The sequence below is a fragment of the Charadrius vociferus genome, unplaced genomic scaffold (genome assembly GCF_000708025.1).
Source record: "Charadrius vociferus isolate BGI_N301 unplaced genomic scaffold, ASM70802v2 scaffold332, whole genome shotgun sequence".
Lineage (NCBI taxonomy): Eukaryota > Metazoa > Chordata > Aves > Charadriiformes > Charadriidae > Charadrius > Charadrius vociferus.
This window is the reverse complement of record NW_009647418.1, coordinates 462,533-486,168: the sequence shown is the minus strand read 5'-3', so window position 1 is coordinate 486,168 and position 23,636 is coordinate 462,533. Positions and strand designations below refer to the sequence as shown.

General features: G+C 40.4%; 1 protein-coding gene across 1 annotated transcript in view; it reads left to right on the top strand.

Moving 5' to 3' along the window:
* TMEM132C (transmembrane protein 132C) overlaps positions 1-23,636 on the top strand; it is a 165,629-nt gene that overhangs the window by 65,923 nt on the left and 76,070 nt on the right. The window contains exon 3 of the mRNA XM_009880328.1: positions 5,463-5,609. Within this exon, the coding sequence (XP_009878630.1) occupies positions 5,463-5,609 (147 nt within the window). The remainder of the gene's footprint in view (positions 1-5,462; positions 5,610-23,636) is intronic.

The window sequence follows — 23,636 nt, the reverse complement described above, 5'->3', positions numbered from 1 at the left end:
GCTTTCGGAGAATATTGTTTTGCCAGGCAGATGTCTGTCCTGTTCATTCGGAGCTCCGGTGAGATCTAGCAACTCATTTCACATAGAAAGATGAAAGAGAAAAGATTTACTTAATAAAACAAATCTTGCTTAATTGCTGTGGTTAGTCTCTTGCCTGGGCTTTATGGGTTCCTGCAGCTGGCTTTAATCTCCTGATTTACTCTGGGAACAAAGAAGGAAAGGAGTGAACTTAAATCATGGCAGGAAGAAGTTGAAATTTTTTTGGCAGAACACAGGAAGGTTAGAGACTTACTGTAAAGTGCAACCCAGAAACAGGCCACCAGGAGAGGCTCCCTGGGTTTCGGGAGATACAGTAAAATAATTTCTTACAACGTGACCTTTACAGTCAGTAATGTCAAGGGCTTCTACTAGTCTGGGCAGCTAAGGGAGGATAAGCAAAGAGTGGCAAGAAACATTGAGGCTCCAGAGAAGACTGACCAAAAGGGGTCAGTATTTGTTAAGTTGAAACACCAACTTGACAAATATAAACAGCCGAGGATTTATATGTGGAAATGCAGAGGATTTAGCACTAGGATGGCGAGGTGTGGCATGCCCACGCTCAGCTTGTGTGACCCAGGGACTACCTTACAGATGAGCCAGTCCCCCCCCTTAGACTGAACCTGCATCTGTCTCTAGTATTTATGTTTCAAATACTTCCTAAAGAAAAGTCTTCTGGCACAGCAGCTTGGACGACAGATGTGAGCTGAAGAGACTGTGTGTGCAAAGCAGTGGTCACTGATCTAAACCCAGCCTGCACTCAGATCAAAGTACAGCGTGCGGAAAATAGTGTGGCATTTATGAAGAGCACAGAAGATGCAGAGCTAAGTATAACCCTTTGAAAACAAACAGTCTAACAGGAACCAGAAGGTTTAGCGTCTGGAAAACTATTCCAGATATTATGAAGCTCACTGATTGTAGGAATTTAGTACTGATGTAGCTTTTTATTCTTTAGTGCAGCCTCATCTATCCAAGCCACTGTGTAAAGTTCCTGTTGGAGTGCAGTTTGACAATACTTCTGCCCCCAGGTGAGAGCGGGGTGCTGCTGAGGGTAGTGCCCTGGCCCCCCCTCCGCTCCTCGCTTCATGCTTCTGCACTTCCCTGGCACTGACATTGCTGCTTCTCTGATCTTGCAGTGACCATCCAGGAAGCTAAATCATCCACTGATTAACGCTACCAATTTAGCTCGCCAGTGAGTCAGCCGGGTGTTAGTGCCAGCCTAAAGGGACTTAGGGACCTGTACAGCCAGGGGCTCCTAATCAGCTTCATGTGGTGTTAGTCTTCCTGTAACGTCAGACTCTTCCCTTTGCCGATAGATTACTTATCTGTACCGCAGCACACCCAGGCAATGCAGCTCCTCTTGGATCTGTGCTTTGAGGATGACTTTCTCTGGAATAAGAGAGGTGATGTTCTCTAGGATTAGCATACATCAGCAAAATCATACAGCATGTGAAGAACTGTGTGGAGTACTCAGCAGTCTGCCCTCTCTATAGCACTGCTGCAGGTGGCAGAACCTTTCCATGGCCATAGCAGTTATGCAAGATTAAAATTTAAATTTAAATAGGAAACTATAATTTGAGCTCCTGAAATTATAAGTCACATCTTCAGCTCTGGCTATTGCTGATTGAATTGCTTTTCAGTTACAGTCTTTGTCAGCTGTATAGTGTTATGTCTAAATACTGCTGAGATTTCTTGTAATTTGAAGACAGTGAAATGGAACAGCTAGATTTTCATCCATAGTTGAGCAGAATGTATTAATTAGAAGCATCATTTCTAAGTTTGACATGTTAGGAAGATAAGGCGCTAAATGGAAATCTTTGTATACAACTAAAAGCTTCAATTTGGAAATGAAATATTTGCTTAGAAATTGCACATTTACACAAATGCATTTGCTGTGAGATTGTGCAACTAAATATTTTTACTTGGTCTTGACAAAATTAAGTAATGATTTCTAGGTAAACTGATGGAGACTTTTCCTGTAATGTCTTTGAGATGCTGCTTGTTCTGCATGCCAGAAAAATGTTTTAATTCTCCATTTGAGAGATTTAAAGAGAGACAGTTATTTTGAGACAAAGCTGAGGCAGAGATTTCCTGTGCTATGAATTAATAACCTTAGAAGATCAAGCAAGAAAATCTTTCCCTGTTCTGGCTACCATGTGTTCATAAAGCTTCAAAACCCCATTCAGATGGAGTCCTCTATCCAATGTGGGATTGAAGCTGACCTCTGGTATACTGCACCATTCTTAATGATGGTCTTTCTTTCATCTTTCCATTGCAAGGACTGCTTTTGTCAAGAGATCAAAAACTGTGCTTAACTTTCAGCACATAGACAATCAAACTCAAATAAATGAGCTGCTGCCCATAGGTTTGGTGCATATGTACCTGGCTTGCTTAGCAGGGTCTGTGTTTAGATGCAGGGAAAGGAAAGGGTGATTTTTGTCACTGGGCAGTAGACTTGGGGCCTTGGTTTAGTTATTGCTGCCGAGGAGAGCATGTAGCCGAAGAGACAGAGGCAATTTAGTGACACCCACAGTAAATACAATAATTGTCTAGCATAAAGTTCGAGAGGAAGATTTTGACTCCATTTCAGGTGGAAGTCCAAACGGACAAGTTATGGCTGGTGGATACCTGCAGATACTTGGTTGTAGAGCTGTGCAGAAAAGCCTCTGTGCGAGGACAACCATCTACTGGTGAATAAGCAGACATGGTAAAGGGGAGAATTTTCCAGTTGGAGTGGGGAACCGCACACCAAGGAAACCTGGAGTATTTCAGCTGTTTGTCATCTCTGTCTGTTGTCACTGTACCTGCCTCCCTTAAGTAAACATGGTAAATGTATATATACTGCATAGATTAGATGGGTAAATACAGGAGACTGTCAAGCAATTTGGCCTCCAGGTCCTCGGTCTCAGGGTTTATTGAGGTAGTATAACTTACAAATTTTTATGTACAAAGTTGGCACTATTGATTTAAAAAATTAATATTTAATCACAAGCATACAACAAGGTCAACGAATCTTTGGTAAGAAATTAAATAGACTTTTCCTTGCTAGCACTTAAAAACTAAGTAAATAAAAATTTAAGTGAAGACATTTGTAGCATATGCGTGCAGACTGCATTTAAAAATGTATGGGGCGCAGTACTGTTTGACTTAATTCTGATTCATCCAGTGACCTTGTTATATAAAACTCAACGCCCTTTTTAGAGGGAGAGTTGCAAATTGTGCTTCTGCATATTTATTTAGGAAGTTCAATCTTCTGGGTGTTCATACCCTAATTCCACTGCTAAGTGCAATCACAACATTGATTTTTCTCACTAAACATAACCTACTTTACCCTGGGATGGATTTTTTTTTTTTTTAAATGGGTTTTATATAATAGCATATGTGAAAACCACTCAACTTAATGCCCCATACTGTAGTTAATTAACAAAATGGCATTGTAGCCATGGTCTTTCGTCCTCTAGCAGTGTGTTTTACCTCTAACCTTGGCCATACAAAATGTCCCTCCTAATTAACAGGAGCCCAGGTATTGACTATGTCAAACTACATAGTGGAAAGAGCAATTTGCAGCTGCTGACAAAGTTGTAATTCTGTTGAAAATCCAAATGTGAGGAACCTCATTTTGACTAACGTTATGCCGTTTCAGAGCCCATCTCAAGGAACAGCTGAACAGTGTCTAAATGATAAATTTTTACTTCTCTCCAGTTGCTAAATAACTATATCCTAAAATACATCCAAACATCTCCTAAAATACATACTACCAAAAACATACTGATGGATTTATACAGATTTCAGGATTGGTGGCAGTGTTTTCTTATTAATGAAATGTTTATTCATTGTTCATTTATTTGAGCTGTAATATGCCGGAAAACTTAATGGGACTGAGAGTTTTAATGAACCTTCAGTAATGGATTTGATTCTCCCTTTACTTTTTCTGTTTTCGTTTCTGAGTAATTCAACTGAAGGCATTAGAGCTGCATCAGGTCTGTGCTAGTTTTACTAGAGCAAGACTGTAATCTGTGAAGCTCCATGGTGTTTCATGTTGCAAATGAGAGAATCAAGCACTTTTAGGTTCTATACTGGGGAAAAAAAAATGTTTTCTTTTTCAATGCCTTAAATTAATTGTCTTTTGTCTCACTGCTGAAAAACTGCAGCAAGAAGACATGCCCTCTCAATCATTCATTCCTACATTTGTAAAGTGTTTTAGTGTCTAAAGATGCAAAACGATGAGGTTTTTCCAAGGAACGTAGATGCTGAGTCCTCGTAAATGTCAAGAAGATATCGACATCTTGTTAGGTGCTGATTTCTGCTCAATAACTAATATTTTGTCTAGCATCAGTATTTTAGAAAAATACATGATTTTTCACCATGCTTTAGCCTCTTTGCTATGGTGAAGCCAGTTCCTTTTTTTTAGAGGCCATGATGAATGCACTCTGGTGGTGTGAAGTTAAACAGCCCCTTGCCTTCTCCCTCCGATGCTGAGGCCAAGTTCTAACCGGCATCCTGCTCCCCACATACTCATCCTCTTGTGTGAGTCTGGTGGGCTGGTGGAATTTTGTCCCTCAGTGTCTTTGGAAGAGAAAGTCTGCATAAGGATCTCTATTTCTCATTCCTGGTGTTTTGTAATAGAACTGAAGATCAGCAGTTAAACGTTCTGCACCCAAATAGCATCTTTGCTGGGAGTTCTTTACACAAATACTCCTTAATTAATTGAGTGCTCTTTAATTAACCCTCCATACAGTTATTGCTGATGTTATTTGCATCACTAGATAAATACAGTTAACTGTTCCACGGACATAACAACTAACAGTGGCAGAAGCTTGTGTCCTGTAAGAGCATCTCTGAGTTACAAAGTCTTGTCTTAACCGACAGCTGTATTCTCTCCAGGCTGGAGATTTCAAGCAGACACCTCCTTGGGAATCTGTCACAAAGAGGGAATTGTCAGGCAGAAGAGCAACAAGCTGTCCACTGATATCTAGAAGAGTATCAAAAATGGGTTATTTAAAAAACTCCAGTGAAGTATTCCTCTGTGCAACGATGAAGCACAAGTTTGTCTTGATACAGATGAACAGAACCTTCCTGAGTCTTCTGTGTTGGGATAAATTTCGCTTTGATAGAAATTATTGCCAGAATAGAGAAGAGAGCCTTGAGTGCAGGTCTTCATACAGGTTCAGTCTTAATCATAACTCCAGCCTGCTCTTGGCAGAACAGCTAAAGGCACACAGTTAGCTGGTTCTGTCCAAAAAAAGTGATATGTTGCTTTAAAGCCGCATTTGTGATACTACTTTCTTATTTACTGATGGATTAGAAACATATTGCATACCTAGCTAAAACTGATACATTGAGATTTCCATGCCTGAGCTACATTTGGAAGACCACAGTCCCAAATGACTCTCTTGTAAACTTTTTATAATTGCTGTTTCCAACAGGGCAAAAGTGAAGAAAGGTGTGAACATTCTCAGTGCAAAGACAAGTGACCCCCAGCAGTGGGATGTGAAACAAGAGGTGGGGAATGGTGGAAAGCATTCGACCACAACAGTTATTTGTCAGAGGATAGCACCAAGTTCAAGGAACAGGTACGAAACCTCATATTCTCGGCACATTAAACTCATTTATATCCATGATACCATTCATTGGTTGAAAGACTTAGGGCTTATATTACCACTACTCATAGCCATTAAACCTGTAGGCTGGAAATCTGGAGACACTTACGTTAAATACGGTACCATCTGCTGATCTATAACAGAGTATCTCAGTTTCCAGGTAATAAAATTCATCAGTTTAAATTAAAAAATGAATGGAATAGGCCTACGTTGGGGGGGTGGGGTGGGGAGCGTCATTTTGGCATGAATATCAATATGCTTAATTTTAAAGGTTTTTACCGAACATTATTTTTTGGCTTGATAGCTTTGACCTTGCTTCTTTGAAGATATCACAGCCTGTGTGTTTGGTTCATCAAGCAAGCAATGAATTCTTCCACAGTCAACCACTGTAACTTTCAAGCATTGGTACAGGATAGTTCAAACCTTTCAGTACTTAGTGTCTTGTTTGTAGTATAGAAGAATCCTCTTTTGCAAACAGTTATTTCTTCCAGAACTGGAGGTTCCTGTGCTACACCATACACTGGTAACTGTCAGAGGCAGAGCAGTGCACTCCAGGGAGCACTGGTATGAACTGGCCTGACGGTGCCTGCTTTCCCATTTAGTATGTTTTTACTGAGACTTGCTGTAGTTGTTCCACAGCGATAAAAACAGTGCTTTTTCAGTAAGTATGATTGTCTTCCATAACACATAGTAAAGTCGTATATTGCTGCTTTCAGTGGAAATTATTTTGCTCTTGCTGGGTATCATCTTAATGAATTCTCACAACACTGCTGTACATCAGTCCATGCAGAGCATTTTCATTGTCCAGATCTGAGCGATGCTTCCCTTGCTCTGCGCTTATTATTAGCCTCAAACCTGGCATCATTGAAGAGTATCATAAAATCTTTGGTGGATGCTGGGTTCGTTATTGCTTTCCCATGCACTTGGTTTGTACTATCTTCAGGCACAGAAAACCTGAGCAGATTTTAACATTTGTATTCTGTGCCTAGTCAGAGTGCCTGGGAAATATTAGACTTCTGTAAAGCATGGAAATTTCTCTTGTCACGAGCAGCTCACTGTTTCAGTGTATTTATACTTGATATCATTGCAGTTAGTGAGATTTTCAGTGGAGAGTTTGGGGGGAGTGTAAAGGGAAAGGAAAAATATATCAATTGAGCCTGCCAGAAGTAAAAACCAGAACAGTTTAAAACAGAGGGCATGGCTTTAGAACAGCATGAAACTCCGAGTGTATTTGCAACTGTGGAACTATAATAGTCAGGTTATCAAACCCCAAATTAAATCTTCTCAATCCAATTTGCATAAAGTCTAATTAACCCATAAAAATATTTTTAGCACTAACTATGCAAATAAGTCAATGTTTTAATTAATCCTTTTTCATTTGTGTATGTAAATTGTCTCTGTCTTCTGAAAGCATGACGAACCTAGGTTTGAATGAAATGTTTGTGTACAAGGAAGAACTGGATAGAGAAACCTGGGCACGTGTGTACTGAGATCCCAGTGGGAAGGCATATGATGTACTGGGCCTTACGATTACTGAGTTTCTAAGTGTCACTTGGAGCCCGCCGCACAGAGCACAAATATTCTATTAAGCTAATTTAATTTCGTTGAGAATTGCAAGTCCCTAATGGGATCTTTCTGTGCTGCCACCAGCTTTTTCAGGCTAGTTTAGCAGTGCAGTTCATTTGGGTGATGTGCAGTTCCGTAGCAAGGTCAGTGTAGATGTGAGGTGCTGTTCTGGAGTTCCAGCATCAAGACAAGCTAATATTCTCTTGCAGCAAACTCAACCAACTCATAAATATGTTGGTTAATTTAAGCAGAGAGAGGTGTTTTCCACTGTCTTTGCAAAAGAGCTTCTGAAAAGCAAGTAAATGAAAGTTTGCGGTTCCTGAATGCTTTATGAACATTCACACAGCTTGTCAAGAAGATGACAGTATGTTATTTTTCTTTACATGACCAGCTATTTCTAGCGCAGCTCAGAGAATCCGCTAGCAGGAAAGGAGGATAGTCTTTTACAGTTGTGCCTTATTTCTCTGTTGCAACCGACAGGAGGAATTTGGCTCTCCCCTTGTATTGTCACATGGCCCCAGCTGGTTGTGAAGTAAGTCAGAATGTTACTTAAATTTATAATAGATTCTTAGTGCATTGGAGTGCTGCCTCCTACAACCTATTTTGTGGTAGTCAGATAAAACTGCATCCAGGAGTCATTTTGGTCATAATGGGGAGAGTGATATTGTCTGTTGTCTTGCACGTGATCAGGAAGTTCTGGCCTTTATGTGCTCTAATTTACTGGGGAATCTCCCTGATGCACTATGGAGAACCATTGCCCTCTTTCCCCTTCATATCCCTGGAAATAAATGTCCATGCTCAATAAAACTGCTCATTTTTGTTGCCATGTTGCATTTCTTTTCTTGCATGTTTCTACTATCATTAGTGTATGGATCCGATTACACTGTAAGCACTTCAAAACAAGTAGTTTATATCTGAATGCAATACCACTTAGCAGCTAGTACCTTTCACATTATGTGAATAATAAAAAACAAGGGACGTATTTTAGATACATCACATCAATAATTGTTTACCATTACATTTTGAGAATTTAAGTGGGTCACGCTTTTTACTTTTTTATGTAATGTTTGTTCTCTTGGAATTTGTGCTGCTAAAGCCAAGAGCCGTAGCTTCTTAACTTACATTTATTCAGAAAGACTTTACCACTATAGCAAGTAACTGAAAACAGCTTGAAATCAGCAATGTTTGTGTGCCTCATAATGCAATTTGTGCTGAGATTCAAGTAGCTATTGATGAGGATAACAACAGTGTTGATTAGTGAAAACAAGTCTTAGACTACTGCTTGGTCACTTGTTTTCCCTTGTTTCTCATTTCTGGAGGAAAGCTGGGAGGTTTGAAACGTGTCCTCAGGGTAGACGAAGAGCTATTTTTGGTTACTGTTATAACCATTTCCATATCTTAGTATTGCCTCTGTTTGGTTCCAGCCTTAGGCTTGTGTGGTTGATCTATGATGTACCACATCTACCCTGAGAACAGCTTCAGCAAAAGGGCTCGTATTTGCTGTGTAGTTTATTCTGGATTGCCAACACAGGGTATAAGAGCTGTTCCAAGACAGAGGACAGGTTATTTTTAACCTAAGTAATTTTCATATCTTTTTTTTTTTTTTTTTTAATAACATACCTCCACCAGCTGGTACGCTGTCAGTTGTGGGGATGAGAAAGACAGATTAAGGGTAGGAACAAGGAGGATTAGGGGAATTTCTTAAGCTGGTTTCTCTGCCAAAGCCAGAACATCCTATAACTGCAGTGTCAAGAACTAAAAAGCAGCCACTGGAGCTAATCTAGACCTAACTCCTCTTGCTCCTTCTAACCTGAAAGCAGGCTGGAACAAACTGCTTTCAGGCTGTTCTTGAGCTGATGTTTCTGCCTGTGGATGTTGTACTCTGTTTGAGGAGGAATGGAGTCACCCAGCGCTTTTGATTTCTGTCGACCAGTTAGAGAAACTGAGTGTGGGAGAATGGAGAGACGTTTAAAAAACTGACATAATGGAAAACTGCTGTGATGTAGCACTTTATCCTCTTGGCCTTGAACCTTTTGAGAGGCCTGTGGGCTTACGGCTCTCCAGCCATCTGTCTGATAAAGAGGCAGACTCAGGAAGAGTGCTTCCAGATGTTAGGTTTATGTTTCAGACTGTGTCACAATCACTTATTCCTCCCGCCACATGCACACACATTTTTTCAGTTGTTTGTGGTTTTTTTTTAACACTGTCTGGGTATCATTGCATTCACATGGAAACAGCTAATGATGTTACCAGGTTGTGTTTCATATCATCGAGGCATGGAGGAAAGCAACAAAGCCGTTACAATTCTGCGCAAATCCCTCCTCTTTCTGGCAGCACTATATGCTGCCAAGGGATGCCAGTGAAGTGAATTCTCTTGTGATTGAAAAATAAAAGTAAAGCATGTACGTACAACGTGCCTCAAACTTGAAAAACTGTAAGCCATGCAGTGTGTGTGTCTGGCTATACCTGAAGACAGTCAGTCTGTGCCCAATACACGGACACAGAGAAGAGTATCCACACACTATGAACAGGGTGTTATTAATTTTTTTGGAATCTGGGTCATCTTCCCCTGGCACAGTTTTGGGTCAGGGTGATTTGTAGAGCTCAGCAGAGTGGCAGTGGTGCCTGGTGACCTCAAAACCTTGCAGGCTGAGCAGAGGACACCGGTTTTCAGAAGGACTTAGAGGTTTGGTGCTCATGGGTCAGGATTTTTTTCATTGCAGTTGTTTATCTTTCTTACTGATAATTGAGGCAGGGTCAGAACCAAGATGGCATATGCCACTGCTGTAGTAGTAGATGCTTGGGAAGTTGTATACGTCTTCAGGAGCTCACATCTGTGTCTGCAGAAACTGATTTGTACAAACTGTAGAGATACTTTGGGAGGAAGACAGCAGCAGGGGATTTCTTTTACCATTGAACCCCAAAAGAGAAACAATTTCCATTCATTTATGAGGAAGTCACGTATGAAGAAGCATTATGGCCTCCTGAGTATTTTGTTTGAAGCAACATGCATATTTTGGTGCAAATTAGGTGCAGTCTTTTAGGCTGCTGGCAGATTACCAGTGCAACCCTCAGAGCTTCCAAGGCAAGTCATTCCTGTGATGTGCATCTGTCTGCTTAAAGTGACACATGGGAATGTATGCGCGTAGTTCTCAATAATGGTATCAGGAATAATACAGCTAAGCCTTTACCTACTGCTTTAAAGATTCTTTCCTTCCACCCTTTCTCACCTAATTTCCCAAATAATTTATCTCTTGCCTGCTGTCTTTGTATTTTAAGATTTTTCTTTATGTTAGGGTGTCTGCTTCAGGTCAAATTAGGGCACAGATGTCTCCAGCATACCGTTTAGGTGCCAAAGAGACACTGGACATCTGCACATATGGTGGAGGATCAGCCAGCTGTGCCTTGTAACAATATCGTTTCTAGGGCACAGAAGACTAGGGTGAGAAGGTTGCTTCCCAAAGGAGCCTTTCATATGGCTCCTCTTTTGCTGCTTTGAATGTCAGGAGTGTTTATCAAAGCCCTGAGCTGGGGAGGGAGGAAGGATGAAGAATGTCTTTCGTGTCTTTCAGGAGTAGGCTGCCTGCAGGAAGGAGGCAGATGCCCCGTTGCCATTGCTTCGCTCTCTCTGTCTGCCGCAGTGTCTAAGCGAGTGTCTGCACAAACCGTCTTGAGAGGCAATATTTGTTTCTTCCATCGTACTGTCTTACTGGGGACTTGTGGGAGCAGGGCAACTTGTTGAATCTTATGAATCCTGAGTGGTTTCGACTTAATGGGCAGCCCTCACTTGCATTAAGGAAAAGTGAATTCCATGGGAGCCCTCACGGACAAGGGCTCTCACTGAGCCTGAAGGGCCCTTTCTTTTCAATACGTTCAGTAATGCAAGTTCAGAAGGGTCAAATTTGAGATAACTATAGCAATTGTCATGGCAACAACATAGGTCTGTCTAGTTTTCATCTGGCACCTACCACTGTGAGGCCCTGACCCATAGCTAGAGTGTTGGCCCTACTGTAATCCAAATAAATAACAACACTATTATCAGTCAATTGTTTCAATAGAAATGGGTATTTAACTTGTCATCAGCATAAATACCTGCTTTCTGACAGATAAAGGCTGAGTCAGAAAACCAACAGGGTCTGCATAAGTGTGGAAGGTACTAAATGAAAAGTATTCTCCTTCGTATCAGATGTGTCGCAACATTCTCTCTTCTGTTTGAAATTCAAAGCAAGATATTACAATCCAAGATGAAGTTTTTGAAAGCCTGATGTTAGGCATTATTGAAATGGATTTTCATGTTGGATTTCAACAGAACCAGTGTTAGACTCAGTCCTAGCCATTCAAAAGATACTACGTTATTCTTTATAGATAATTTAACATAGTATTAGCCAAGGAGTAGGGCATTCCCGTGAGTTTTCTCTCCAAGAAATGAAATTGATTAATAGAGATGAGATTAAAAATTGCATGAAATGAGATCTATCCATGAACTCTACAGAAGTTCCAGCCCAGTTCCAATAAATTCTTTTTATATTTTTTTGTCTACTTTGGAGTTCCTGGGTCTGTTGGGAAGCAGAAGGGCTGAAGCACCAAAAGAAAGGTCATTTCTCACATATTTCTTGCCAAATGAAAGCATCAAATTTGTTTGCTTGGCAAATCTGTATAGTTTGGAAAAGCTTTTTCATGCTTATCAAAACCAAATGCTGGAGGCTTAGCCAATGCATGCAATAACCCTCCCTTGATAAGAAAGCTGTCTTGCATGTTGTCAGTGCCTTCCCTGCTTTCCAGTCAGGTTGGATATATTGTTTTAGTTCATTATTATGGAAATGGAGCAGAACCCCACACATATAAATTGAATAGGATGTGCAGTTATGGAATAATGGGACAACAGTTTTGTATCCATTCCAAATGGATAGATGGGTTCAATAACAACTGTAATTCCTGATGTCCAGGGTGAGATTATTTTGTGATATCTGACAAAGTAATCATTTCTCAGTGACTGGAAAATATACAGTCTACTTTTCAGCCTTTGACTTCTCTCTGAGCATGTGTTTTGCAGAGTTCCCGGGATATGCAGTAGGAAAGGCTGACTGTACCACTTGCGTCTTCTGCTGAAAGCTGCTGTCTTCTTGCCTCTTCCACAGAGCAATCTCTATTGCTTTCCATTTTAGTAAGCTGTAATTCATAGCTAGGTTATCTCTGAAAATCTCCTGATGCAGCACATTCGTGGACTGATAATTCTGTTAATTTTTTCTCTTTGCACTTTAAAACATGAGATCTAATTTAGGGTGAGGTCAGCTCTTATTTATCTGTGACAGTTGGCATAGTTTGGGTGTTTTAGCAGCTATTGTAGTGCAGCCTTCCTTGTGATTTGGAGGCAGTGGAAGATAAGAGACAAAAGATGCAGAATTGGGGGGGGAGGAATTTGTGCATGTGTATTTTTTCTCACACTGTCTTTGAAGCAGAAACATCTGCTGAAAGCCATAAACAGCTGAGTTCAGCAATACCACATCGCGCTGCCAAGCAACTCTGCTTTCCTCTGTAACTTTCACAGCAGAGGAAATAAATCAGTCAGGCAATAAAGAATGAAAAAAATTTAGGAAAAGGCGCCAAAAGCCAAACCTTTCTAGAATAAAGTGAATAACATCTTTCTTAGTATTCAGCAGAGCAAATTGAAATATGTTTCTTACACGTGTAAGCTCTCTATACCGTTGCTGCTTGAGGAATTTTGTAATAACAAAACTCCTCTGAACCCAAGATGCTTAAAACTGCTCAGGAGAGACCTCTGGAAAATAGGCTACAATCTGATAAAAGAGAATTACATTATTTTAAGCATTTTTCCCATCTCATGCCTTTGTTAGATCAGTAGCAACTAACCAACTGACAGTGGTAAAGGTTCACTGTTTGTCTGAGACCTTTACATTTCCTTAGGCAAAGCACAATATATTAGACAGGAGAACCGTTTGTTTCTGCACTGACTTACTGAGATTTACTTTTAAACTCAAAGTTACTTTAGTTTCATGACTTACTGCCCATTCAAAGTAAAGACAAAAATCTCCGTTTCTTTCTTTCGTTATTATATAGTAACGGTGACTGCTCTGTGAGGCAGGTGGAGAATTATTATGTAGATGCTAAGTCTTTGTTCTAAGTCTTACAAGTTAGGCGAGGTTGGTAAGAAAACCAGCAGATCATGGTCACTGCTGACTCAGAGGATTTTACAGTGTGTTGCTGGTGCTGTAGGGTCCTATTCCGCACTCGTAGCAGAGCTCTCCCTACAGTCACCATTCCTGGCCGTCACTTCGGTTCAGATCGTTAAGTTCTATTCCCAGTTGACCTGTGTATGTAATTAAGTAAGTGTTGTTACTTGTATACCTGCAGTGACGGATGGTTAAACACTACTCCAGCCACCTTCTTTGTTCAGAGACCACATTGTCTGTCCTTTGTTGTTCTGCCTCTCACCAGGCCTAAGCAATGGAAAGACAGACCTAAGGCATTTTTTGCACACTGCATTTTTTTTCTCTTTTTGAAATTCAAAATGAGTTTAAATGTATTTCATTAGCCTCTGCGGTTACATCCATTGCATATCCTCCAATTGGAGATAGTTGTAATGAAAAAATAATTTTATAAGCACATTAAAATTATCACTTAAAATCACTCATATGATTGATACAGGGTTTATAGAGAAAGTTGAGTCTTCATAAACAGTTGGCAGACCTAACTGTTGTCTCATTAGCACCAGTTTTACATTGGTTTAGCTGTGCTGAGTTGAATGAAATTAAACTACTGAATCTCACTTTTGTAATTTAAACCAGGATCAAGCTTTACACAATCATAAGACGTTTGTTTAAACTCATTTTGCGGTATCCAGTTCTGTGATTACAAATATATTGGTTTGAATGCCAAACCAGCATGAGGTCCTGAACTCCAACAATTTGAAGACCTGATCTGACAGGTGGTGTTAGTGCCTCAGTCCGGATGTCTCTGTTTCTCTGAGACACTCGCGTCTTGGGCTTAGAAAACCACACTGTTCTTCAGTTCTCTTCTTAGAAAAATATTTGCTATAGCCGGGCTGCTAACAAATACAACTCTCTTCCTACAACTCTCTAGCATCTTTTTCAATATTTCTATGCACTCTTGTCTGTCTCTATGCATGTGCTGTCTCTCTTCTTCTGCCATACTGGTAGGCTTGCTGAAGCAGGCAGCGTGTTCATTATTTGTGCAACGTGCAGCAGGGTCCTAACCTATCACAAGGCTCCTACTCTTCATATTAATACTAAATAGTCACTTCTTTTGTCTGGTTAATTCTGTGTCTCTACCTGAAAAAAGAATGGATCCATTTCCTGGTGTGAAGAATGTTTGAAACTTTTGCAGGCTGATATAGGGATAATACTAATTTGTTGCATAAATTCTAATAGGTTGCATTAGCAGTGCTTCAGGCTTAATGAAGCAGCATCATTATCGTCCTGCAAACACTTTACAGCATATGAGCACTGTTAGCAAACACAACAGTTCACGTAATTCAAGCTGGACATAAGTCAACAAAACCAAGGACTTCTCACATTCTGTTATGATGGATTCCATTCAATTCACCCTGCATGTTTTACGTAGTAGTTAGGGATAATACTTGCTTTTACAAGCTTAGAAAGTAAAAATCTTTGCTTGTTATAGACAAAGCAACTCCTCTAGTCTGAAAAACTAGCTTGCATCGAAGATCATTGCAGTTCTCCACACATAACTGACTGACACAAGAAAGAGTAGTTACTCTATTGGCTTCTCTAAGTCATCATTTGCAAGTTATAGTTTATCTACAATTCAGACTGCAGGGAGACCTCTGGTATTTCACATTCTGGGAATGAAGGAAGATCTTGTTTTTCTTCACTATCACTTCATGGTGGATATCAGCAAATACTGACATTTTAAAAGGCTTTTTTTTTTTTTCTTGGATCTGTGCTGTCACAGTCCCTTAAGTGTAAATCAGTGTAGAATTTGTCTTGCTGTGTCAAGTTCTTGTACGAATCACCTGGTTTGAGTTGGTTTTTGTTACATGAATTGGTGGGTCAGAGGGGACGTAGGAAGTGTTTAGAGGATACTGTATATTTCCCGGCAATTGAACAAGGTGGAGGTGGGCTGCTCTTTTGAAATGTAGTAGATGTCTATGAGTTCTCAAAAAAAAAATGGTTATGATCAATCAAATTCTGGCTAAATAAGGCGCCTGGGGTTGTGTTTCTTTCAGTAGACAATATTGGATGATTAAGATTTGTAAGCATGGTCTTTTGTAACACTTTCAAAATTAAGAATGAAAAATGAAGTGAGAGTAGCAGTATTATACAGAAGTTGCCAATGTTTTTTGAATGCACTTTTTCCTTGAGCAAGGAAATTTGGTGCTTTTCCCCGGAAAAATCTCTGATGTGTTCTTATTACTTTAAAGGGTCAAAATGATGAATGTCAACAACTGGTATAAATCAGCATAGATCTGCTGAAACAATGTATACCAGTATATCATTCACATCATCATGTATATCATTCACCAAGAACTCATACAAGTTTCCCATTATTACTTTAGCATCATGCTAGTAACTTCACAGGCAAGCAAGGTTATTAAAATTGACTTGCTTGTAGAGGGTGTGTTTGGGTAGATCAATGCTGAATTCTTGACTACTTGCTAAGAATTTCAGTTCCGGTTAAATTTCCAGGGAAAGAACCTTAGCTTCATTGAAGCAAATGGCAAAATTTCCTTTGCAGTTTGAATTTCACCCCAAGCTTAGACTAAATTTTTACTATTCTCTCCTTCCTTTTTTCTGACGTACAGCTTAGAAAACTAGATAATCTCTTTCCTGTTCAAGGCTGGGAACAGCAGCTTGCGCACTCCCCTTCCATATGTATACCTGCATACATGATGGTAATTATCACAAAAGGAGTTTTAAGTAGCACCCCATTGATTTTTGGTTTCCGTGCTGCAAATTAATGGACTGAGTGTGCACTCTTTGTAATCACACTAGTAGAAATTCAATAATGACTCTGCCAGAGTACTTGACTGACCTCAGCCACTGAATTCATTCCCATTTCGACTATTTTTAATGAGACTGGCGTATTTAGCAATGCCATTGGATGGCTTGAAAGCAAGGTGCCCTGTCAACCAAAGCATTACTGATAGACCAGCTAACACGAATTTCAACGTTTATATCTGTTCTCTTACCTAAAATAGTTTTCAGCTTCTGTGTGGTAATGTTCATTGGAATATACTAAGCAAAATAAATGTCTGATGTATAGGATCTACATGAAATATTCCATTATAACTACTAGATTTCAACCAAATCAGAGCTCAGCAAGTGCCACTGACAATCCCCAAAGGAATATAATCTCTCTGGTTAGCTTAGCAATTGTTCAGCTAGTTTCAGAGGTTTTAATTGTATGTGATTATCATTTCTTACGGCGTTTTTGTCATGTCTGAAAAAGTGCAATAAGGATGATGAGGCTCTCCACTTGGAGATGCTGTTTGTCAATTTTTGTCTTGAGAAATGTTCAAAAATTTGATGACACTGACTGGGAAGGAATATTTAAAGACAGACCTTGTTCATTGCTGCATATCTCTTCGGCTATCAACACTTCCATAGTTTCACAATTTGGTTATACCTGCTGTGATTTCCTCACAAGGAGCTCGTAAACTACTATACATTACAGATGAACGCTATTTAAATGCGTAGTAAATACAAGCCGTTCCCAGCAGTACTCTTACTTAGAAAAGTTAACCTAGAAATGTCATGGTAAGTGTAGGGGATGTGATCACTAAGAATTGACTAGGAACTCAGCTTTTGCTAACATTACTCCCAGAACCATCCGGGAAGGGGATTGTTGCCATGTTCTGTTAATCAAAGCTGTATGACTTATTTTGACAGGCAGCCTCTCCTACTCTTTTCGGTATTCCTGGGGCTGGTAGAATTGCTGAGGTGAGATGAAACACGTAGTCATCAACCATCATATAATTGCCACATCCTTCAGTTATACGAATCAGTAGAGATTTGTTGTGGTTCACTGTGGATCACATATAAATTCACTATGTGGGTTTATTAAAAAAAAGTCTCAGAAGATACCCAGAGTCACAGAACAGACTTCCATTTAGAGCAGAACCCAGGACATTTGAGGGCAGTGGTTTTTACAGACCCTGCTGACCACGTTGTGCATAAGTAGACTCTGACTTTATAAATGTTTGAAAAGTGTGAACTCTTCACCATTATCTGCTCCCAGAGGAATACTGGTTTCACTGGCTTTGCTTTGAGTGCTACACCTCAGCAACTGATTTTGAAAAGATGTGTTTTCTTTTTTTTAAGAAACTTCACCACTTCATCATACTCTGTTTTTACCCTCCTTACTAACTAAAGGTTTGTGATGAAATTTGGTATTGATTCTGGTATAATGACAACATTTACTGCAGGATATGCTTTATGTCTTCCAGTCTAGGTTTGGGCCTTAGTGTCTCCTTGTGTCTCCTTAGTGTTAGATACCCTGGCAGAGGTTTCTCTAGCCTGTCTTTTATGGGAGTGGTTGGTTTTCTGTGTAATTGTACCCCCTTTCCCAGCCACTGGGGAGATTTGCATTAACTGTTGAGTTCTGTCACAGTATTAATAAAGTCTTATTTTGGAATTATGGATCCTGGAAGGGGGAAGCGCCTGCGGTGGTTTCCCCTCATGTGGGTAATATAGCAGCATGCCTTTCGCATTGGGAGCTTTAACATTCGTGTGCATGAATATAGGGGTTTTCTTATTTGTATTTGCAAGGCTTATAATGTCAATTTGTCATCATGCCAGTGATCTATTTGTTCCTTTGCCAAGTTCTCAAGTAATTTCCTAGGTTGCTAGAAATGATATTCCTCTTTTCTACAGTTCTGCAAATTTAGCTGTGGATTGAAGAAAAATCAGGCTTCCGATTCTACCCTCGGTGTGCACCAAGCAGGCACTGGCAGCAGCTCCCATGGGGAGATTGTTAGCCAGCTGTGGGAGTCTGGTGTTTTATTCCTTTCTTCTTGAGATATCTGAACCCACGTGGTCCTCCTTCTAAGAAAGCACATACAGCTCTTGCCAGGGTCTCATGAGAAAGATGAGATAACTGGCTGGAGCCCATCATGGGCTCCTTCTGGCCTGAGGCCTGGCTCACTCACCATAGAACTTGGATACAGAGGACGGAAAGATTTGCTTTTGGGTCACACACTGACTCAGGTGGAACAAGGATGCAGTGTGGACGTGCACAGACACATGAGCGAGAGTGTGCTTCCAGGCCCTGTGGTTCGGCCGTGACCCCCACATTGGATGGAGAGATGCTTTAACTATCAGAGTGCACTAAATCATTTGTGTTCATCAATATCTATCAAATTTTCTGTGGTTCCAGTTTTGAGTTCCCCATGTACCTTACTTAGATGGAGAGAGAAGCCTTAGTTTCAGTGACAGTCTCTCAAGATAAAAACCCTAGCCTATTCGGGGTGAACAGTTGACTGAAGTATTTGTCAGGCTCTATTATAGCTGTTCCTGCATTCTGTAAAATTACGCACATATATACAAGCATGAGTTCATTTTGCCAGGAAGCAAGACCATTAATCCTGCCTACTTTGAAGCCCTATCTTTGTGGTCTGTGGTGGGTGACTTAACTGTTTAGATTACTTAGATTGTTGGAGACTTCATCCCTTTGTAATGTTAATGACTGCTGAGTAGCTCAGCCCTGCATGAGAATTTTTCTTATGTTTAAGAATATTTTTTTCTTTTTAATCTTATAGTTTTTCTTATCTTTTCTTGTATTTCCCTATGTCTCTATTTAATTCCTTTTATTTCTTATTCTATTATCTATTTAATGTTTTTTTCTTACAATAGATCCTCTCATAGGGGAATTTGGTTTCTAAAGAGTTAATTGTTGCATGCTATTTTACTCATGAGCCAAATGAATCAGATAATTTGCTGTTTCCTGAGTAATGTCAAAGAGTGTACAGAAAGATCTTTTGTTCCAATTAAGATGTTAAAGAGGGTTTGGGGATTACTTTCTATGCAAATTCTTTACATGGAAGTTTTACAGTATGTACCCTACAGAAATTAGAAATGGTGCTATTTAAACATCTATACATATAATTAGTCAGCAGTTGTTGAGATCTAATACTGCCTTTGGTGTGTTATTAGAACTAATCCAGATATCCCTAAAAGCAGTTTCAGGAAAGTGTGTAAACCCTTTAGTTTTATAGTTGCTGTCAGTTTTTCATCTTAAGCAAGGAAAGAGATGGGATTTTCCTAGGCACTGAAGTGCCAAGGTTCTTGCCCCTAAAGTTCAGGAGCTATCAGCTACTGATAGTCACCAACTTGTTTCTTCAGGACTCCAGCCTTATCTGTGCTTCATAAGAGGACACCTCCCTCTTCCCAACAACATAGCTCCCTCATTTCACGTGTACAAAGCAGAATTGTGGTCCTTGTAGACACCTTTCTGTTTCCACCTTCTTGGTGGGTAAGTGCTATCTGTTTTCTTATTGGAGTCTAACAGCCAAAATTCTCATGTGTGGCAACACCTACATGAGAGAGGATGAGTATGAATGATTGTGAGGAATCGAGGACAAGGAACAGAAAGCTCTGGAACACTCATTGTGGAGTTCACAGGAAACTTTCTTGCAGTCTGCTCACATTACTTGCTTCTCACTGTGCAAGTCATGCACTAAACAGTAAGAGCGCAGAGCTCAGGTCTTCATATCCCAAGGCTTTTCTACAGTTCAGAGCATAAGATGTTCTACAGATTAGCACTGAACTGTGCACTAAGTCACCAGACCCTGTGTACCTCATCTCAGCAGTGAGGATTTAAGGAAAAAAAAGAATGAGAGGGGCTAATTAGCTGGGTCACCAAGTGCTCAGGCTTGGCAGGACTGAAGGGAGGAGGAGGACTCTGTAACTGTGAGTAGGAGAGAAGCGAAGAGGTGCTTGTCCAGGCCAAATCTCTCCTGAGCCTTTAAAAGTTTTCTGTCTTGAATTAAAATCAAGAGTAGATTATGTGAGCATTTCAACTTCTGTCTTCCATGTCTCAGTAGTAGTCTGTCTCAAATCTTAGTGCTTCTGACTCCGATAGCCAAAACCTCTCAATTATTGTCACACTCAGAGTAGCTTAATGACAATAGTCCTCTGTCGGGAAAAAGATAGTTTAAGTGAACAAAAATGATTATTAGATGCAGGAAAAATATGCCAAAAGTCATTCTGTCTTTGCTAACGAGCTGTAATTTAAATTTTAAAGAAGGTATTGAAATTGCTGCTCTTGGAAAGGAATCCAAAACTATAACGGTAGTTCTTTTTTTAAGGGAAGTCACATTTCTCCTTGGGGCTAATACCATAAGGTCCTTTGTTTGTACTGAAAACAGCGTAGTGCTGAGTAAAGAATAGAGATCTAAGTTGTTAGAGAGAGATACATACTTTAAAGGTATAACTTTGTAGTTTACTGTATACCATTTATGGTGTTGGCTTCCTTCTGTGCATTCCTACCCACTAGGCTGTGGGAACAGGCTCAGAGAGTTTCCTCGTTGCCAGCAGTCAGTGACAGTATTTTGACATTTGTACAAGGGAATGTATATATCCAAACCCAAATCTGTTTCCCTTGAAAATTAAATAAACTGTGATGATACCTGAAAACTTACATTTGCAAGTCTGGAACTTGCAGGCTTTTCCAGCATTTCCTAAAAGTCTGTAAAATCATAGAATCATAGAATCTTTATGGCTGGAAGAAGACCTTTAAGATCATCAAGTCCCACCGTTATCTTACTCAACCAGGACCACTTCTAAACCATGTCCCTGAGCACCATATCTAGATGGCTTTTAAACACATCCAAGGATGGCAATTCAACCACTTCCCTGGGTAGTCTGTTCCAGTCTTTGATAACCCTTTCAGTGTAGAAGTTTTTCCTAATGTCTAGCCTAACCCCCCCCGGCACAACTTGGTGTCATTTCCTCTTGTCCTAAAGCTAACCTTCAAGGCTTTGTAGGACTGGCGTCCCTCTAGTCTTTTCTGTAAACCAGTTTCCACATTCATCTGTCTTTTTACTCTGTCTTAGACTTACTGATGTGGGTAGAAATCACCTCCCTAACTTCTCCCTCTTCTAAGATACATACTGGAGATAATGGCCATTGTTCCTCTGCTTGACATTCCAGGATAAAAATACCAAATGCACTCAACTCGGTCCACCTTCTAGTTTCAATCAATTTCTGGGGAGGACATTGATTTGATTAATTACCCGTTTGCAGCAGAAATGTACTGGAAGTTGCTCGGGTGACCTCTAGATCATCTAATGGATGATACATGGGAACTCTCCATCACAAGCAGAGCTTTGGCCAGTCTCGGGGTATATCGTGTCAGAAGGGGGAAATGGTTAATATCTTGTATCCATAATATTTCCTTTAAACCCAGCACACTTTCTCCTAGGTGCTGCATCGTGGGATAGCATCCAAGCATTTCTTAATTTCTAGTGTTTCAGCCTCTTCTGTCTGAGTCATGGTATCTGCCACTGTGTACTGATGACCAGAGAGCTCTCCATGCTCTGGGAGTGTTGTGCTATAGAAGAGCTGGGTTATATGTTACAGGGGATCCAGAAGGAGAGTCAACAGTGCCCAATGTATTAATGGCCCGTTGTCATTAAGACCATCCAGGCTTGTCTAACACAGCCCTCCTTTATTCAGCTTAAATTTCTGTTAAGCATTGATTACGACCCCAGAGATAAGAACTTTGCTGTTACGTGGGGTGGTTGCAGTCTCTGCACTTTATTGCTAAAGCTATGGCAAGCGAGGGAAGGCCGTGCTCTTAATTCTAAGTATATGCATTCTTTAGCTCTCTCCCCCTCACTAAGGCTTAAATTTGTTGCCTAAAAATGTCCTTTAGAAGAAAAAAAAATCTACAGTGTTGCAGAGCTGGCTGATTTGCTGGTGACCTGCCTGTAAGGACTGCGTTACTCAAGTATTCACTTGTCCTTTGAACATGAAAAGGCAGACAGGTCGAGCCTGGGGTATTACTTGGTACAAAGCAAACATTTAAAAAGCACAAAGTTTCAGGTCCTTATTGGTAATGGAAAGTACTATTTTCAAAAGTGCCATTTGACATTTAGAAGATTAACTAGTATTGACTTCCTGTGTGAGTTGGGCTCCTGAGTATCTGAGTCACTTTTGGAAACCTGAGCTGGCCATCTGTTTCACTTAGGCTTTGCAGTGCCAAGTGAAGCAATGCATAAATACTTTGATGACTATAGTTTGTAGTACCTAAATTTAAAAAAGCAGTTATTTCAACAGTCTGACACCTATTGGAATTTTCAGAAGCTTAGGGACCTTGAATTCCCACTGCCTGGGAAAAAGCAGATGTGTTTGAAAGCAACCGGAGTTTGAAAGGAACTTGTGCTTTTGAAAACCCCAGAGCTACACCATCACTTCTGAAAGTGGAGCTAAGGTACTTCCAGAAATTTCACCTGCCATCTCAACCAGACGTCTGACACCAGAACCTGAAAACAAAGGGTATGTCTTAAAATGGGGTAGAAAAGTGAGATGTAAGAAGGTAGCATATATAATAGGAATGTCCTATTGCAAATTGGTCTATAGATTTTGAGAATATGCACAGAGGACACAGTTGAGACTGAAAAGATGGGTATTTGGGGCACTGGGGAAGCTGTTTCTGTTATTGATTCAAACTGAACATGGGCAGAAAAGGCAGATATGGCTATAGTCCAACATGAAGAGAGAACGCCAGCTTTTGAGCAGTGCTCTGGCATGGGAGGGATACCAATGAAAAACTTGGCATTAAGAAAAGAGCTTTATTTTGACCTTGACAATGGAGAAGACAGAAGACTTGAGACTGAGGAGTAGAGGACATAAAAGAATAAGTGGTTTAGAAGTCTAGCTTAAGACAAGTGGTAGCAGCTTCCATGAGATGTATGAGAGTCAGGGAGCTATGTGGGTCAAACCAAGGGAAGTGCAAAGAAATAACTGTGCCACTCAAGTGGAGAAAGTAAGAAAGGAGATGCAGGGACCTACTCCAGAGCTGCCCCGTGGAGCCGCAGGGGGAATCAGGGCTGTGCTGAACACGCTCTGGGAGCAGTGGATCATTCCTCTGCTGATTGCCCGGAGTGCCCTGGCTGGTGTCCACACTGTCTGAGGCAGGAGGGGGAGCAGCAAGCAGGGAGGCAGCTGAAAATAGCAACGTTAACGTGAAATCGATAGTTATGTTTGTTCTTGATCCTTTCTAGTGTAAGCAGGTGACAGTCTTCATTCCCATCTTTCATTCTCTGCTATGTGACTTAGCAATAATAAACTCTTCCTTTAAGCTCAATAAGGATGTTCATTGAAACTTTTTATTGCACCTCCTTTGTTTTAACTGGAATTCAACAGTTCCTCACTGCCACATTGTGAAACTGGGCTAAATAAACAGTGGAGTAGTCCATCTATCACTGCTTTA